Genomic DNA, 14,950 nt, shown 5'->3' with positions numbered 1-14,950 from the left:
TATATTATCTCTGCAGGGTGAATAGGTGAGTAATGTCAAGGGAGATGGGCTTAGAAAGAAAAGCGGAAGGGAAAGGGCCGATCGCCGGATAGTTATATAGTGGGTAGCATCTTTTCCTCCCACGCCCTTCTTCTCCCCTGTCAATCATTCCTTCAACTTGGCTTTTGGGTCCGCATTAGCGCCAACATCTAACTTTTTCTTTCTCCTTCTTCTATGGCTCGTGTGGAGACTGCTCTTTGGGGCCATAATCTCTGGCTGCCATCATGGCGTGGCAACTAGACTCGTGGTGTCACGCAGGAGCCACTCTTGCAGACGGGGGTGGGCGCCAGGGATTGAGGTGTGTGTGTGTGAATAAATGGGGGCCAGCGATAAGTGCCATCAGATAATCAGGCCAATACATCAGATAATCTCTGTAGTGGAGCTGCCAGCCAATCATGATTAGGATTAACCGGCCGATGCCGGGTGGGATGATAAACTCTTGGCCAATTGCGGCTGTCCTGCCCGGACCATTTATGCCCAGGAGCCACATTCTTTTACGCCCATTTCCTGGTTTGGCCTAGCTACCCGGCTCGATTGGTCGGTGGACGTATTGAGTATCGCTTTCTGCGCTAGGAAAAATTTCACCTCCCCGTGATAGGTACTGAAGCAACCCGTTCAATCCTTCGATCCAGAGGTTGCCGTAAAAATCTCTGCTGGGTGGTTTCTGACATCCCAGGACATCCGATTGAAAGAAAATCGGCATTCTACTTTTGAATACTTGACGGTCAGGCCACTATTGTACTTGCCCAGTGGTGTGGCAGGATGTATCCGCAATAGACTGTAATGCATGCTCTCAAACACCACGTACACCGATTGGTAAACTCGTACTTGGCTCTCTCGTATTTCATGATCCACGCGGAAGCTTATGCCCGGAATATCCGGCCTGAGCCTTTGTTCTTTTCGGAGCGTCCGTTTGGGGGCAACACAGCGTTATTCAGTCAGCCAACAGCAGTCCAAAATCAGTCGCCTTGGTACCCACGGCAATTCGGCTTACGCCGTAGTATGCTCACAGCCTTGCATATTACGTACCTTATTTCTACATGTCTTGACCCAGCAGTTGTTCTTGGGCGTAACTTATCTGCAAACCCTGGATTGTAACGCACTATGATAGTCCATCCGGTTTCCAACCTATGAACCCTTAAGACCCATTATTCGGAAGCCACAAAATCATGACAAATGGCTTATTAAGTTAATGAAGCACATCTTTACCACTCCATTTAGCATATCAAGTGTGCATTTTTAGGTATGCCCTCGAGTCGGGTCTCGATTTTGATCACCATGCACTGGTAGTTGAAATTATGTCGAATCTCGTGGTTCAATTCAGTCATATCTTGCAAAACCGTCCATGACAGGCGGCCATGTACCTAGACCCCAGCATGCCCCGTTAATCATGACCACACTGTATCTAAGAACTTGACGGCAAGATCACACTTGTAAGCAGGTATCTTTCCTGTATGAGAATGCTTCCAATGTCAAACAGAAAAACCTACCCATACGAAGAAGATCAAAGTATTCAGCCTTCTTTGGCCTCCAGTCTAGTCGAGAACATTAATAGTCCCGTGTGGGAACGAAGTGTTCTATATCCTGTGACAACATCAACCCACAGATTAGCCGTATTCATCATCCTCAAAATATCATCATATGTGGGAAGCCAAAATGCCTGGACATTGAATATCATTAAACCCTTTCACTATTCCAGCCAGCCGAAGGTGTAGGCTATCTTCTCAAACTGGAGATATTGTTCTCCAAAAGATATTCCATCAAAGAGCATGTGTTCTGTTGAGAGGTGTACTAACAGTAACGTATGATAGAAGAGCCTATTGCATCAACGTCTGTTCCACTTTTCCTTTCTTCTCGTCGCAGTTGAAAGCTTCCTGTCCTGGTGGTGTCGTCTATACCAGTATAGACGGAAAAGTCTCAACAGTATGAGATTATATGACTGAGTATGAGGTGGCGTATGGCACTTCAAGTTTTGAACGAGCGATTCTCCAGTTGTCTAGGATAGTACGAGCTTTGGCTGTCGTTCGGGAAGGAGTAGGAGGTTAGCGATTTATGCTCGGAATTCTCGTCTCCGTTGGGTCCGGTGGTTTTAGAAAGAGAGCTCACTGTAGATACACAAATTGTTTGGTCTAGTTGCTGACTCAAGAAGGCGCTGGCCTGGAGAAGGGTCTAGGTTTTTCAACATTGACTGCATCACAGCTCAACTCGACGATAGAATGCTTTAAGTACACAAAGATAGCTGTAAACTGTGGGGTAGGGAGTTGGGTTTTACTGTAGAGGTAGCGTGTAAAGCTGAATTAGTAGTAGGCGCTTAGGGAAGACTTACTCGCACAACATGTCATGTGCATTCGGTGAAGTTGGATCCTAGCAACTCGCAATAGAATGCAAAGAGCTTGCGCATGGGCCCCTAATCTATCACATGAAGGCTGTGTGTTGGCGATAAGTTCAGACTGATGGCGCTCAATTATGCACGAACACTGCGCCGCCATGCCTTAGATTCCTCTGAAATAGCATCCACTGGGGTCTGTGTTCCCGTGCCAGATCCTTCCATGAAGACTTGGGAGATCTTTGGAGTTTCTCAGCCAATTATTCCCTGGCCTTGTGTGAAAGTACAAGTGTCGGAGTCGCCCCTTAGTTGTTTAAATGACAAAAATGGCGTCTTTGTGCATGTAGGCAGTGTTACTGACTTACTATGGTATTAATTTTGCATCCTCAGTGAATGTAACTTTTATTAAATAGTGAATAGCTGATCGAAATATATAAATTACGGGCACTTACAAATGACTTTTGTCCTGGTTCCAACTTCTACCTCCTGAGATTCCTTTTCGCCGTTAAGCAGTGCCTTTTGATAGCCTTCGATAGAAAAGAGCCTCTGGATACAATATGGCCTCGACGTATGATCTTGTAAATTATGACTCCGACGAGGAGAGAGAAAGGCAACCTATTGTCCCCTTCGCTAACCTCGCGTCCGCTGCTTTTTTCATGGCTGGCTTGTTGGAACAGGCCGGGATTACTTACGGACTAATGGGTGGGCTTGCGGTCGCGTTCTTGGGCAGCAACCGAGCCACTCGGGATGTTGACATGGCCTTCCAGGCATCTGGGAAAATGCGGGACATTTGGAGGATTGTGGAAGCCGAGCCACGGTACATCAGGCTTGCTCTATAGTTAGAGCTTTTTCGGATGCCCCACTGACATTATGACTATTAGCTTGATAATCCCGAACACCAAATTGGTCAGTAATATTGTGAAGGTATTTGTTCGCACTGGCCCAAATTACGATGGTTGCATAAACGTGCTACATGTCGAGGTTGATCTTATCGAGAGTGGTAAGTTTGTGACTACCTAAAACATGCTCGTCATCTCCTAATTCTGAGTTCAGGGTACCAAAACAGCCCACGGGAGCTTTCAGCGAACAGAAGGCAAATTTCTATCAATACTACGGTTGGGATGCAGATGATCTATATAATAGCGCCCGTCTTTCTCATGCGAGGCAAAATGGCAGCCTTCGCTGCTCGCCAGAGACTTGCTGATATGGAGGACATTCAACACTTGGTGCGGACCTATGGCACGGAAATCCGAGCGGCTGTCGATCATTTAGATCCGGATACCGTTACTACTTTCCTTGAGATTTTATCTCCCGTGAACCTTGCCCGCTGGAAAACATTCTTTGGGCGTTGATCATGCTTTCATGTGCTAGCTGCTTAATGTGATTCCTGACAAGCATTGTACTTTTGCGATTGGCATGATAGAGTTATCTACATACCAGGTCTGGGGACACTTCGTGGATCCTTAGACCCGTATTTCCGATATCTAGTCGCGTGGGTCTCCGGCGAGTATTTCCATCCTAACCGCCTGTGTTTATTTCGAACTGCATGCGTCCAGATTTCTTTCCGAGATACAGGAGTAGGGTCAACGAAAATGAACATTTCATCTACCCCATCATCCCGGAAAGCCTGAGCATAATCTTCCAGCCACTTTGTATCGGTATGGCCTTCTAGATCGAGTTCCCTATGACCCCACTCCTCCGCGAGGTTCATCCCATCAACCAACTCTTCTAGGTCTAATAGACTTTTGGAGTCAATCGCGCTTTGCACGTACACTGGAAGCTTGGGGTACGGCAAGCCACCTGCTGAAGTTAAACTATTTCTTCCAAGATAAAGGGTGTCTGTACTGTGACCCACCTAGACTCCACTCTATGTTCTCGGGTTCAACAGTGAGATGGCAGTAATCTCCCGGCACTAGTAGCCAGAAGGAGGCCCACCCTATGGCCTTGAACCTAGGATACTTGTGGTTCAGCAAATTCGGCGATTTGAGGGGATTTGGGCCACAAGGCTCGAGAATATCTGGATGAGAGGTAAAAAGCTCTACCGCGCGTTCGAATTGCTCGTCCTGTATGCATAACACTAGGTCCTGGGATAATTGTTAGGTGTCTTTCATTCTGGTTCTCACACAGCAAAGGGTCCGCACGTACACGTGGTACGCGCGCTGTTCCATAGTATATTAGCGCCTGTTCTTGAACAAAACAACACTGTATTCCAGCATCTGTCAGAATAGATAACACCCTCAATGTTTCCTGGGGAGGTTGTAGGCCCTCGTTGATCTCTCCGACTGCGAGTGGGTGAAGTGCTGGAGAGATGATCGCATCTTGGTCGTTGAAAGGGGGTAAATCCATGTTTCACACTCTGGAATATTGCTCCCTTCATCGGTGATGTCAAATTGATGAAGGGCAGGGTGGACGGTGGTTGCCAGGTTACTGGGAAGGATGAGAGGGGTTTCATGACGGTGGTCACATGATGCTATTTCTAACCTGCCCACCAGCGGGGCTGCAGATTGATGGTAGGATAGCTAGGTACGATCTTCTAAGTATTCGGATTTTAAGATGATTCTAAATGGCCTATATGCCTTTTAAAGCCATCAAAACCCAACATTCTAAAGTCATTTGCCCATCTCCGTACATGTTCGTATGCTGATGCCTAAGGCAGTGCTTGTGAGTTCACCTAAGAAGACTTAGGGTCCCATATTCGACACAATTGATGCCTTCTCGGTGTATTCGATGTGTGACTGCTGCTGTGGTGTCTGCCTGTATTTGTGTGTTTGTTGTCTGGGTCGCATTTTTCGATATTGTTCTCTCGCTAGCATGGAAAAGTGAACCAACAAAATATATATCCAGCGGATACAATCGCGATATAATCCATGCGGTGCGAACAGCGAGTCACAAGCAGGCAAATAATCATTTCAGGACCTCCTGAGAGGCTAGAGAAGATAGCAATACTTGTAAGCACTAGCTGGACAATTTTCAATTGATATTGGGCAGGTTATAGCTCGGTTCCTGTATGCAGAAGTGGTCGTGTTTGCTGGCAGAACCGGTTGTGTTCTAGCTAAGTATGGTGCTATATTAATTGAAGCAAAAAGCAGTATTAACAGATAACCCTTGATGGTCTAGTTGGTTATGGCGTCCGGCTGTAATGGTTAATTGTAACCGGAAAATCCCTGGTTCGATTCCGGGTCGAGGGACATCTTCTTTTTGCTTTTTTTTTTTGGCACCCGTCCACATACACATTCACTCCCCACTACACGAAGCAATGAATTATTGCAAGAGAATCGCAATCTCCCCGTCACCATTAACTCTCTTCGTTTCTTCATCCAAAACACTGAAATCAAGCGATAGACGAAGCTGCCGAAAATAGTGGCAAAACCAGTAAGCTTTCATTACCGGCCTCGGAGGCGACGGGATCATTCAGTTTTCCGGACAGGCGACTCAAAGATGGCTGTGCCTCAATTGCAGCGTGGAGGTGGTTCAGGGTCCACCATTGAGCATAGACAAAGCCTGCCACATTAGACAAGGCCCAATGTTCAGAAGCTAGCTGACCGACCCCAGCCAGCCAAATAGCCGACCACGTGAGCGGTTCGGAGGACATCTTGGGCCTCCGCTCATAGTTATTTAGGGAGTCATGAAAGCTTTGATCGAACAACCATTGCTCCACCCAAGGACATTCACCTTCAAAGCATTCCATCATTTCCTGAAGTATACAATTAGTCATGGATAAAGACAGCCATGTTGTGATTATCGGTGCAGGCGTATTTGGCCTCACCACAGCCTACCAGCTCGCCACCGAGGGCTACAAGAACATTACAGTTCTTGACCGACATATGCCACCAGTAAGTTCTGTTCTGCGCAGTGGATCCAACTTCGACTAATAAGCCCAGGTTTCGGATGGATCCAGCTCTGATATCTCTCGCATCATTCGATTTGATTATGCCGACGATGATTACTTGCGTATCTCTCACGCAGCCTATCTGAAATGGCAGGAGCCCAAGTACCGGGGCATCTTCTACCCCAGACCTTTTATTCTGACGGGAAGCATGCCCCCCACTAAAGACTCATGGATGGAGAGGACCAAAGCAGCCCTCAACAGGTATAACCTTCCATGGACCCACGTAACTGACGCGGCCCACGCGAAGCGGTTACACCCAGTCCTCAGCGGAAAATTAGCCGCACCTCCGTTTTCTGGGTACCAAAACAACCAAGCGGGATGGGCAGATGCCAATAAAGCCATCAGTCAGCTTCGTGATGATTGCTTCGAAGCCGGCGTTTCATTCATCTGCGGCCGGCGAGGCACGGTTGTCGGGTTCGACACCGATTCCGATAAGAACATCAAGGCGGTACGAACCCTCATCGGAAGTCCCGTGTCGGGTGATCACTTCATTCTTGCAGCTGGTGCATGGGGATCTAGCCTGGTCCCTATGTACAACTCTACTATTGCTACTGCCCAGGTCCTGGGATTTATGCGTCTCACGCCAGAGGAGGTGAAGAAGTACGAAGAGCTGCCTATTTACATTAACTTCTCGAGTGGATGGTTTAACTTCCCTCCCCATGAAGATACTAGCCTACTGAAGATGGCTGTCCATGGATGGGGATATACCAGGACCCCCAAGGAGGGAGAGCTCACACTCGCCAAGGGTAATATCTCGACTCCCCCATTGATTCCGCCTCGCGAGCGCGTCAACTTCGTTCCAGCGGATGGCGAGCACAGACTCCGGGAAGGACTGCGCGAGATTTTGCCTGAACTGGCTGACCGGCCTTTCGAGAAGCTGGCTCTCTGCTGGTATACGGATACCCCGACCGGTGATTTCATCATGGACTACCACCCGGATTTCAAGAACTTGTTCATTGGAGGCGCGGGCAGTGGGCAGTAAGTCTTTCCTTCTGTATCAGATCATGGCTGGGGGCGAATGCTAATGTTACTTGTGCAGTGGGTTCAAGTTCCTACCCGTCCTGGGTGAATACATGTCGCGGGCGATCAAACGGGACCTGCCAGAGCCTCTCGCCCAGAAGTGGCGATTCCGGATGGAATACCAGAACCAGGACGATACTTTCCTGGGTGATGGGAGCCGTGCAGGACCTGCGAGACGGGAGTTGACTCCTTATGAGAAGGCTAAATTGTAAATTGTCATTGCCTTCGCATGGTGGGGGATGTAAATATACGGTAGATAGTTGATGTATTACGAAGTAAATGATATAAGATGGAAGTAGAAAGTTTCTCTAGAGCAATAGTTTCATTCATAGTCGCAGTTCCCATCTTGTGCACACGTCCTTCATCCAACAGAAAGATAAGATAAAGACGTTATCCGAAAGGAAACCTCAGCGCAATTGCCACTAGCCAGGAACGGATTAGCCCCGAATGCTAAACACGTGACAAAATTTCCGCTCACGTGGTCGGAAAATTGCTGGACGGAAATCACTCCGACGCCGAGATCGATCGGCTACTTCCCCGGCTAATGGCAGGAGTAGATGGGGGAATGTAAATTTCCCGGCAGCATGGATCGATCCTCTGAATCCCGAGAACGGAGTCGACAGGCCTGCGAGCCATGTCGGTAAGGTCTCTCTGCTTACTAGGAAGTGGCTAGACAAACTGATTTTATGACAGACGCAGAAAGACGAAATGTCCGGGGGAGAGGCCGGTTTGCTCAACCTGCCAAAGATTAAACCACCAATGTGTTTATTCACTGAGAGACCGAGCCAATGTCACGTCTGGCAGAGTTACAAAAGCATACGCGTAAATGTGTCATTCTGAATCTAGAAAGCACTTTCTTCCTAACATTGTATTAGAAGAGCTACCCAAGACCGGCTACGGATCCTTGAGTCACAGGTTAATGACTTGTATGGGGCACTCTGGTGTGTATATCCTGTAACCCACATATATGTCACTGTATAACTGACTGAAGTCTTCGAAGCTCACGCCCAAGTAAAATTGGTGAACCATCGCCGGGGACTCCCGAGAGCAATAATACTTCGCTCAGGGAACAGGATTGGCAGGCTCCCCTGCGAGGAAGCCCTAGTGATATCTCTGCGTTCTCACCGACAAGGCACGTACCCTAGTGCCACCAAAGCCGTGCATATTGACTAACTATACAAGCCCACATCCACCCGCAGGGACACTAGGACACTTTATAGAGGTATACCGAAAAGTGTTACACCTGCAGCCACTACCGCTGTTCGACATGGATACACTCCAGTCCGATTTGGCCAAAGCACCAGAGTTTCTTCTGTGGAGCTTCCTAGCGCTCATTTTACCGTTCTCAGGCCACGAATTCTACCATGGCAGAGAATCGGACGCTCGGAATTTCTATTCCCAGTCAGCCGAACAGGTAGTTGTGAAGATGGCCGTCGAAGGCATACCACGAGTGGAAGTACTACAGTCGCTATGCCTGCTAGCCCTACGGCACATCAAAGGTACATACCCCAAGATTAATGTAAAAGACCTCTTCTTACCCCCAAAATAGAAGGCAAAGAAGCCCAAGCCTGCATGACAATCGGGATGGCATCCCGACTCCAATCATTCCGAACCCTGCAACAACACAACAACCAAACCGAAGCCAGAGACCTCACAGTTTCCCGCTGCCACTGGAGCATACGCATCCTAGAAAGCATCTTCACACCCCAACTCTCCATACCATCTCCACCACAAACTCCAATACCCCCCGAATATCCCTACCCACCCAGCGCACCCCTCCCACCCCCACTTCCCTCCGCATCCCCCACTCACACCGACCTCTTCGACACCACCGACCCAACCAACGACCTCGGAATCGTCGCCTACGGCATCCAACTAATAATCATCTGGGGCGAAACCGCCTCCTACCTCCACAGCATCCGCACGAACCCCAACCTCAACGAAGAAACCCCCTGGTCCCTATCTTCCACCTACTCAAAGCTCAACCACAGACGCAACGAACACGAAACCCAACTCCCAGAATCCCATCTCCTCCGCAACGTGGCCTTCACCAAACGCTCCCGCGCCGAAATATCCGCCCACCAAGAATACTGGACCTCCTGGATCTCAATGCAGATCTTCTGCCACGCTCTCGTCGCAATCCAGAATCATCCCTTCATCCACCTGGTCATATTACGCGGGAACCGCGGCGTCTCCCAATCCCGCCTCTTCCTCCAACAAACAGTCGACCACGCCTTATTCCACTCCGAATGGGTATTCCGACTCGTCCAGGCGTGGGAGAACTTCGATTTACCCCTCCACGACCCGCTAATTGCCCATTTGGTAGCAGCCACTGCGTCCATATCATGGATATTCCAATTCGCGAGAGACAGAGGAATTGGAGAAAAAGCACGAGGGCATCTTGTCGTCGCAGAGAGATTGTTGTCAAGAATGTCTACCGTCTGGCCGCATGTTTCTCATAGGCTTAAGACCCTTCATGCACTTCAATCGTCGGCATCCGTCGCGACGACGAACCCGTCTATATCTTCTGAGCATCAAGGTGCAGCAATAACTAAAGGAACGACGATCACTATCCAGCCATCCCTGTTCTGGGATCTACTCGATCCTAAAATATGTCCGACGGAAACGCCGGGGTCGTCGGGACCGGCAGCTCCGGATGCTAGGATGCGTGTTACGACGCAGTTCATGCATCCGCTTAGTGAGGATGAGCCGTCGCTGGGGCAGGGAGGGAGGGATGTGGGTAGGGTTGGTGACGGTGGTGAAGGGCTTATGTCGGATGTTCATGTTCAAGAATTGGAGCAGTTGTCGTTGGATGAGTTGTTTGGGCAGTTGGGGGATGATACGTTTACTTGGGCGCTTTGAGTGCTTACTTATATAATATGGGTTAGGGATGTTTTATGGTATACGACGGCTATATTAGGAAATACGGAGTATTGAAGGGAGGTTGAGGGAAACAAAAGGTCTCGAGAGATGTACAAAATATATTATCACAAGACTTTAGAAGCTAAGAAGTGAATACAGTGTTAAAATGTCAATGTCTAGTGACAGACAGACAGAGAGGATATATCAACTATGTCCTGCCTCCTATAAAAACGGGAGCACGGCTCCACAAGATGCATGCGGCACGCTGCAGCGCACCATACTCCTCATCTAGTAAGGAATCTGCTGGTGGAACCAGTCCATGATAAGCTTGACCTGGCTAGGGTGAGCAATGGGGACGTTTCCGAAGTAGTTGCCCAGCTCCATGACGACCTGGGTGCCGTTGGGGCTGTTAGGGCTCCAGTTGGGCAGGCTGCCCTTGCCAGTGTAAGAGCCACCCTGGTTAGGGTTGAGGGTCTTGGCGAAGTTGGCCCAGTAGGCGGACATCTTCTCACCGATTTCGTAGTCGACGTCGGTGAAGGGGTAGGTGTCGGCGTTGGCGTAGAGAGCGTTCAGGGCGTACATGATCTCGGACTGGTGGAAGGCACCCTGGGACTGGCCCGGGGGAGCGTGGGTCCAGTAGTAGGTGTAGAAGTCGGACTCGGCGGCCTTGTACCAGTCGGTGGCGTAGGCCCAGGAGCCGATGAGGGAGGCGTCACGGGCGGCGGCGTTCCAGGAACGGTCGGCGGTGGTGGCGTTGTTGTCGGTAGGGTAGAGCTTGATGTAGCGGTCGAAGAGGTCACCGTACTTGAGGGAAGTGTAGTTGAGGTATTCGTGGACGGTGTAGTCGGTGGTGGTGGAGGCGCCGGACTCGTCCTTGGTGTTACCGGTGATGACGGGGACGTCGTTGGCAGGGCCGTTGATGAGGGTCTCGAGGTAGGTGGAGGGAAGGACGTAGTCGTCCAGGACGGGCTTGAAGATCAGGGGGTAGCCTGCGGAGAGAGCAGTAACCCACCAGATCCAGGTGTCGTTGACACGGTCCTGAGAGCCGATGAGGAGGTCCTCCATGGAGAGCTCACGCAGCTCGGCGACGCTGGAGACGTTGTGCTCGCTCATGTAGGCTTCACTGTGGGTAATGGCGGTAGACATGTTGACGTAGGAAGTGGCCAGACCGGCGAGCAGGGGGTCGTAGGGGTAGCGGATACCAGACTCGGAGATAGCACCGTGGAAGTAGCCGGAGAAGAGAGGGCTGTTGACGGCGTGGTAGACCTGGGAAGAACCGAAGGACTGACCAGCGACGGTCACACGGTCAGGGTCACCACCGAAGTTGGCGATGTTCTTCTGGACCCACTTGAGAACCTCCAGTTGATCCAAGACACCATAGTTGCCAGAGGTGTTGTGGCCGGTGGTAGCAAGACCCTCAGCGTTGAGCTCGGGGAGAGCGAGGTAGCCGAAGGCATCGTCACGGCGGTTGAAGGAGATGAGGATAACATCCTTCATGGCCATACCACCACCGTACCACCAGGCATTATCACTGGTCTCGTCGGAACCCTGGTTCCAAACAATGACGGGGAGCTTGGCGTCGGCCGAGGCAGCATTGGTCCACAGGTTCAGGCTGAGGCAGTCTTCGCTGATATAAGTCTCGTAGTTGCTGGGACACGCAGGGCCGAAAGAGGTGGCGTTCAAGGTCTCGTTCCAGGGCTCACGGGGCTGGGGAGGCTTCCAGCGGTTTTGGTAGCCAGTGTCGGCAGCGAAGGGGATACCCAGGAAAGCGGTGACATTGGACTCGGTGGTGCCGAAGTACTTCTGGAGAACAGTCTCGTTGGTGAAGTACTTGAAGCCCTTAACAGGACCGTAGTTTGTCTGGATGACCTGATCCCAAAGCTGGGCCTGGGCGACAGCAGCGCCCAGGGCCACAGAGGCGAGGCCCTTGGTAGTGAAAGAGGGCATGCCGGAGTATGCGAAGAGAGTGGAATGGAAGGATAGAGAGCTGATGAGGGAAAAAGAAGAGCAAGCTGGGAGGCGATCGGCATATAAATAGGTTCGATTAGAGGTGCCTCTGCAACAGAGGTGCCACGGTGCCAGGGACGGAAATTTGAGACCCACTTGGAAGAAGAGATGGAATGAGCTTAATGGATCTCAAGCAGTGGGATGATGCAAGCCCTGCCGTTCCGATAACCCCGACGGTGGTTTGAGTGCGACGCCTTGAAAAACATCTACGGGATGAAGCGCGTCCATGTGGAGACCTCAATTGACTACGCCAACCGATGATGACCAGACAGGAAAAGTAAGTTCGCTGAGAAAGTTGTGAAGTTGCGAGAAGGATACCTGTCTCAGATACATGGAAACGGTTGACATTGGGAGAGGTGGCGGAGACACTGCCGGTTCTGCAGGCCGAGGCCGAGGGCAGCCAATCTATAGTTACCTCCGCACCCCTGCCGATCAGAAAGGGCTCGAGCTACGTACGACACTGCGACTACTGTCGTGTAGTCTATCGCTAGTAGGAAGGCAGATTTCCGTGTTTGAATTCATCTATGTGTTTTGTGTGCATACTGTGAACTAGACAGAGCATTGGAGATAGCAGCACAGCGGACTCCCTGGCAATTGAACCTTGACCTTGGAAAGTTGCAAATTGCTGGGACTGGAGATAGATAATGCAAAGAGCCGCGGCATGTTCGGCACCTGCAACGTAGTTCAATATTTAGAAGGTTCCCACATTGGCCGCGCGTTTCAGTCCGGGGGGTGCTGCAGACATTTCTGATTCTTGCAGAGTAGAGGGGAATAAGTGGTGATGCAACTCCGCCGGATGATCGCCGTAAATGTCTACTGAGTGTGGCAGATACGGCCGAGATTCCCCGCAAGAGCAAGAAGGGTTGGACAAACCCTGAAGTTGGATCCGAGTGGATGCGAAGGATATCCCCGAGTGCCCGTGCGGAGTTTCGCAAACTCCCCCCAAATCGGGTATGGTCGGGCCCATCCTGGCCGCCAAGTTTGGTCCATACTCACCACAACGCTATCGATCTACGCGGAAGAAATCGCTCAACTCGGCTGTCACTGCTGCCTATACTGTGTGTGTACGGAGTAGACTGGTGTGTATACGCGTTATCCTCGCGATAGCCATCTAGACTTGTTTTACCAGCCATTTCAAGAGATTGACGGTACATTCTGTCAAGATCTCCCGCAGTCCCAAAGCACAAGAACTCGGCTATTTCACGGAGAACGGGACGTTTGTTAAGATTAACTCCATGAGAACAAAGAGATGCCTTAGCTGGGATCTGATCAAAGGCTGCTAAAGTTTCAGTGTGCTAATTTGTGCCATTGTACACTTCGTCAATTTATTTAACGCGAGCCTACCAGGTCACAAAGTGCATGCGTCGGGCTAGTGACCTTATGCTTGAGCTGGGAATGAGCTTGAGAGCTCAATGGCAACCTGACACGGACAGTAAGGACGCTCAAATCTCAGTTCGGGAAGATTTCACCCGTGACTACGAACTGTTGTTCCATGATCGAGATATCATAGAGCGCCGGTTTCAATTTTAGCTTGAGTAATGAGGAACTAGAGAGTGATAGCGCAGGGCCGTAACCAGAATGGGAAGAATCATGACCGTCACAGAATGGGATTACCCATGCACCTGCGAGTTATTCCAGAGCTAGTGTCAGTACGCAAGGAACACATGGGAAAGCGTCCAGGGCCGAGGGATCTCATCAAGCCATGAAGCGCAGGGCTATCTCATTGTGAATGCAAGGAACCGGCGAGCGGGACGTTCTCGCTGTCAGTTGTTGAGAGTGGAGCAGGCCCGTTTGCTTAATCCCTAAGATAATAAGGTGACAACCTAAATGTCTCTTATAGTTGATTAGCCCAACTATAGAGAGTAGCTGTGTCAGACACTTAGCGCGTGGCCAAAGGAATTATGCTTATATAGAACTGTACGTGCACAAGTAGGTTTAATTTTAATAAGGAACACCAGTCCTTCATTAGTGGAATGCCTTGGGCCGAGAACTGACTAAGAGATTCACTTTTGGTGTGTATACCTTGACTATAACCTTCAACAGTCTTACAGGACAATCATGGCTTTAGTGCGCGCTCTATATAATGACTTGGTACGCAGTTTTTCTATCGCATTAACTCTGTTTCAACTTCAAGTGTACTTACAGGTAACACCAATCGACTCACACTATGCAAGCTACAATCACTTAGATATAGGCACACGAGTAAGTCAGGTGATCTGCCGGTATATTTGACGATAACGATATAATTAAGAATTATCATTCGGCACTTGAATCCTTCGAGTAGAATGCTATTCACCGAAACTCTATGTCGCCACGCTAATGCAGCACTACAGCTTGCGCGATTGTCTTTTATGCATTCCGACCAGTTTTTCCACCAATCAATGCTCTATTCCAACCGGCGCCAATGAGACGGCTACGGATAGCAGGTGGCTGGACTAAGTAACATTATGTGATAGATGAGGCTAGTGCTAGCAATTAATTTACATGTAAGCTCTGATTATAATCAAGTCTCATACTGTATACGCTACGGTCTAAACTGTAAATACTACAGCACCTCACAGTTATCATAAGCGGCAAACAACCTAGGAGAATCAGATTGGATAATTTGCAATTACGAGAAAACTCTGACATAGCACCGGCGTAGACAGGGATTCATGCTGTATTGTGATGACGCGTCTATGCATGTTTGCTCCATATATACTGAGGCCAACTCAGCCATGGCTCAATCGGTGCAGACCACGACCCCACGTCCATGATGTTCATGATTCATGACGAGGCAGCCTCCGCCAACTAGAGGCAACAGACGG

General features: G+C 49.8%; 5 protein-coding genes and 1 non-coding gene across 6 annotated transcripts; 4 read left to right on the top strand and 2 right to left on the bottom strand.

The window, feature by feature from the left end:
* Nucleotides 1-2,922: 2,922 nt before the first annotated feature.
* BDQ94DRAFT_168425 (uncharacterized protein) lies at nt 2,923-3,717 on the top strand (the record flags this gene model as incomplete). Its single annotated transcript, XM_026771058.1, has 3 exons — nt 2,923-3,182; nt 3,247-3,365; nt 3,419-3,717. The coding sequence occupies 3 exons, from the start codon at nt 2,923-2,925 to the stop codon at nt 3,715-3,717; spliced, it is 678 nt and encodes a 225-aa protein (XP_026628427.1).
* Nucleotides 3,705-4,788, bottom strand: BDQ94DRAFT_139597 (uncharacterized protein). Its single transcript, XM_026765459.1, has 3 exons — nt 4,511-4,788; nt 4,221-4,449; nt 3,705-4,165 (listed from the first exon to the last, which is right to left on the bottom strand). The coding sequence occupies exons 1-3, from the start codon at nt 4,709-4,711 to the stop codon at nt 3,795-3,797; spliced, it is 801 nt and encodes a 266-aa protein (XP_026628426.1). The 5' UTR covers nt 4,712-4,788; the 3' UTR covers nt 3,705-3,794.
* A 679-nt stretch (nt 4,789-5,467) lies between these two features.
* Nucleotides 5,468-5,553, top strand: BDQ94DRAFT_t103. The gene has a single exon. It is a non-coding gene; the product is annotated as a tRNA-Tyr (tRNA).
* A 471-nt stretch (nt 5,554-6,024) lies between these two features.
* Nucleotides 6,025-7,567, top strand: BDQ94DRAFT_139594 (NAD(P)/FAD-dependent oxidoreductase). The gene is made up of 3 exons (XM_026765458.1): nt 6,025-6,198; nt 6,247-7,232; nt 7,294-7,567. Exons 1-3 carry the CDS (start codon nt 6,079-6,081, stop codon nt 7,484-7,486), a joined length of 1,299 nt encoding a protein of 432 aa, XP_026628425.1. The 5' UTR covers nt 6,025-6,078; the 3' UTR covers nt 7,487-7,567.
* Nucleotides 7,568-7,831: 264 nt separating this feature from the next.
* Nucleotides 7,832-10,296, top strand: BDQ94DRAFT_186242 (Zn(II)2Cys6 transcription factor; the record flags this gene model as incomplete). The annotated part of the gene is made up of 6 exons (XM_026775097.1): nt 7,832-7,914; nt 7,968-8,096; nt 8,150-8,215; nt 8,275-8,406; nt 8,457-8,773; nt 8,824-10,296. 6 exons carry the CDS (start codon nt 7,832-7,834, stop codon nt 10,134-10,136), a joined length of 2,040 nt encoding a protein of 679 aa, XP_026628424.1. The 3' UTR covers nt 10,137-10,296.
* A 128-nt stretch (nt 10,297-10,424) lies between these two features.
* BDQ94DRAFT_168421 (carboxylesterase/lipase family protein) lies at nt 10,425-12,083 on the bottom strand (the record flags this gene model as incomplete). The annotated part of the gene is made up of 1 exon (XM_026771057.1): nt 10,425-12,083. The coding sequence occupies one exon, from the start codon at nt 12,081-12,083 to the stop codon at nt 10,425-10,427; it is 1,659 nt and encodes a 552-aa protein (XP_026628423.1).
* Between the last annotated feature and the right edge of the window lie 2,867 nt (nt 12,084-14,950).

The sequence above is a fragment of the Aspergillus welwitschiae genome, assembly GCF_003344945.1.
Source record: "Aspergillus welwitschiae strain CBS 139.54b unplaced genomic scaffold BDQ94scaffold_9, whole genome shotgun sequence".
Lineage (NCBI taxonomy): Eukaryota > Fungi > Ascomycota > Eurotiomycetes > Eurotiales > Aspergillaceae > Aspergillus > Aspergillus welwitschiae.
The sequence above is the reverse complement of the archived record's forward strand: the minus strand, read 5'-3'. Positions and strand labels throughout refer to the sequence as shown.

Coding starts and splice junctions, on each gene's coding strand:
- BDQ94DRAFT_139597 (XM_026765459.1), bottom strand. CDS start 4,711: ATGGATTTACCCCCTTTCAACGACCAAGATGCGATCATCTCTCCAGCA. Junction 4,450..4,510: donor GAACAGCGCGCGTACCACGT/GTACGTGCGGAC, acceptor CAATTATCCCAG/GACCTAGTGTTATGCATACA. Junction 4,166..4,220: donor GAACATAGAGTGGAGTCTAG/GTGGGTCACAGT, acceptor TAACTTCAGCAG/GTGGCTTGCCGTACCCCAAG.
- BDQ94DRAFT_139594 (XM_026765458.1), top strand. CDS start 6,079: ATGGATAAAGACAGCCATGTTGTGATTATCGGTGCAGGCGTATTTGGC. Junction 6,199..6,246: donor TTGACCGACATATGCCACCA/GTAAGTTCTGTT, acceptor TAATAAGCCCAG/GTTTCGGATGGATCCAGCTC. Junction 7,233..7,293: donor GGAGGCGCGGGCAGTGGGCA/GTAAGTCTTTCC, acceptor TTACTTGTGCAG/TGGGTTCAAGTTCCTACCCG.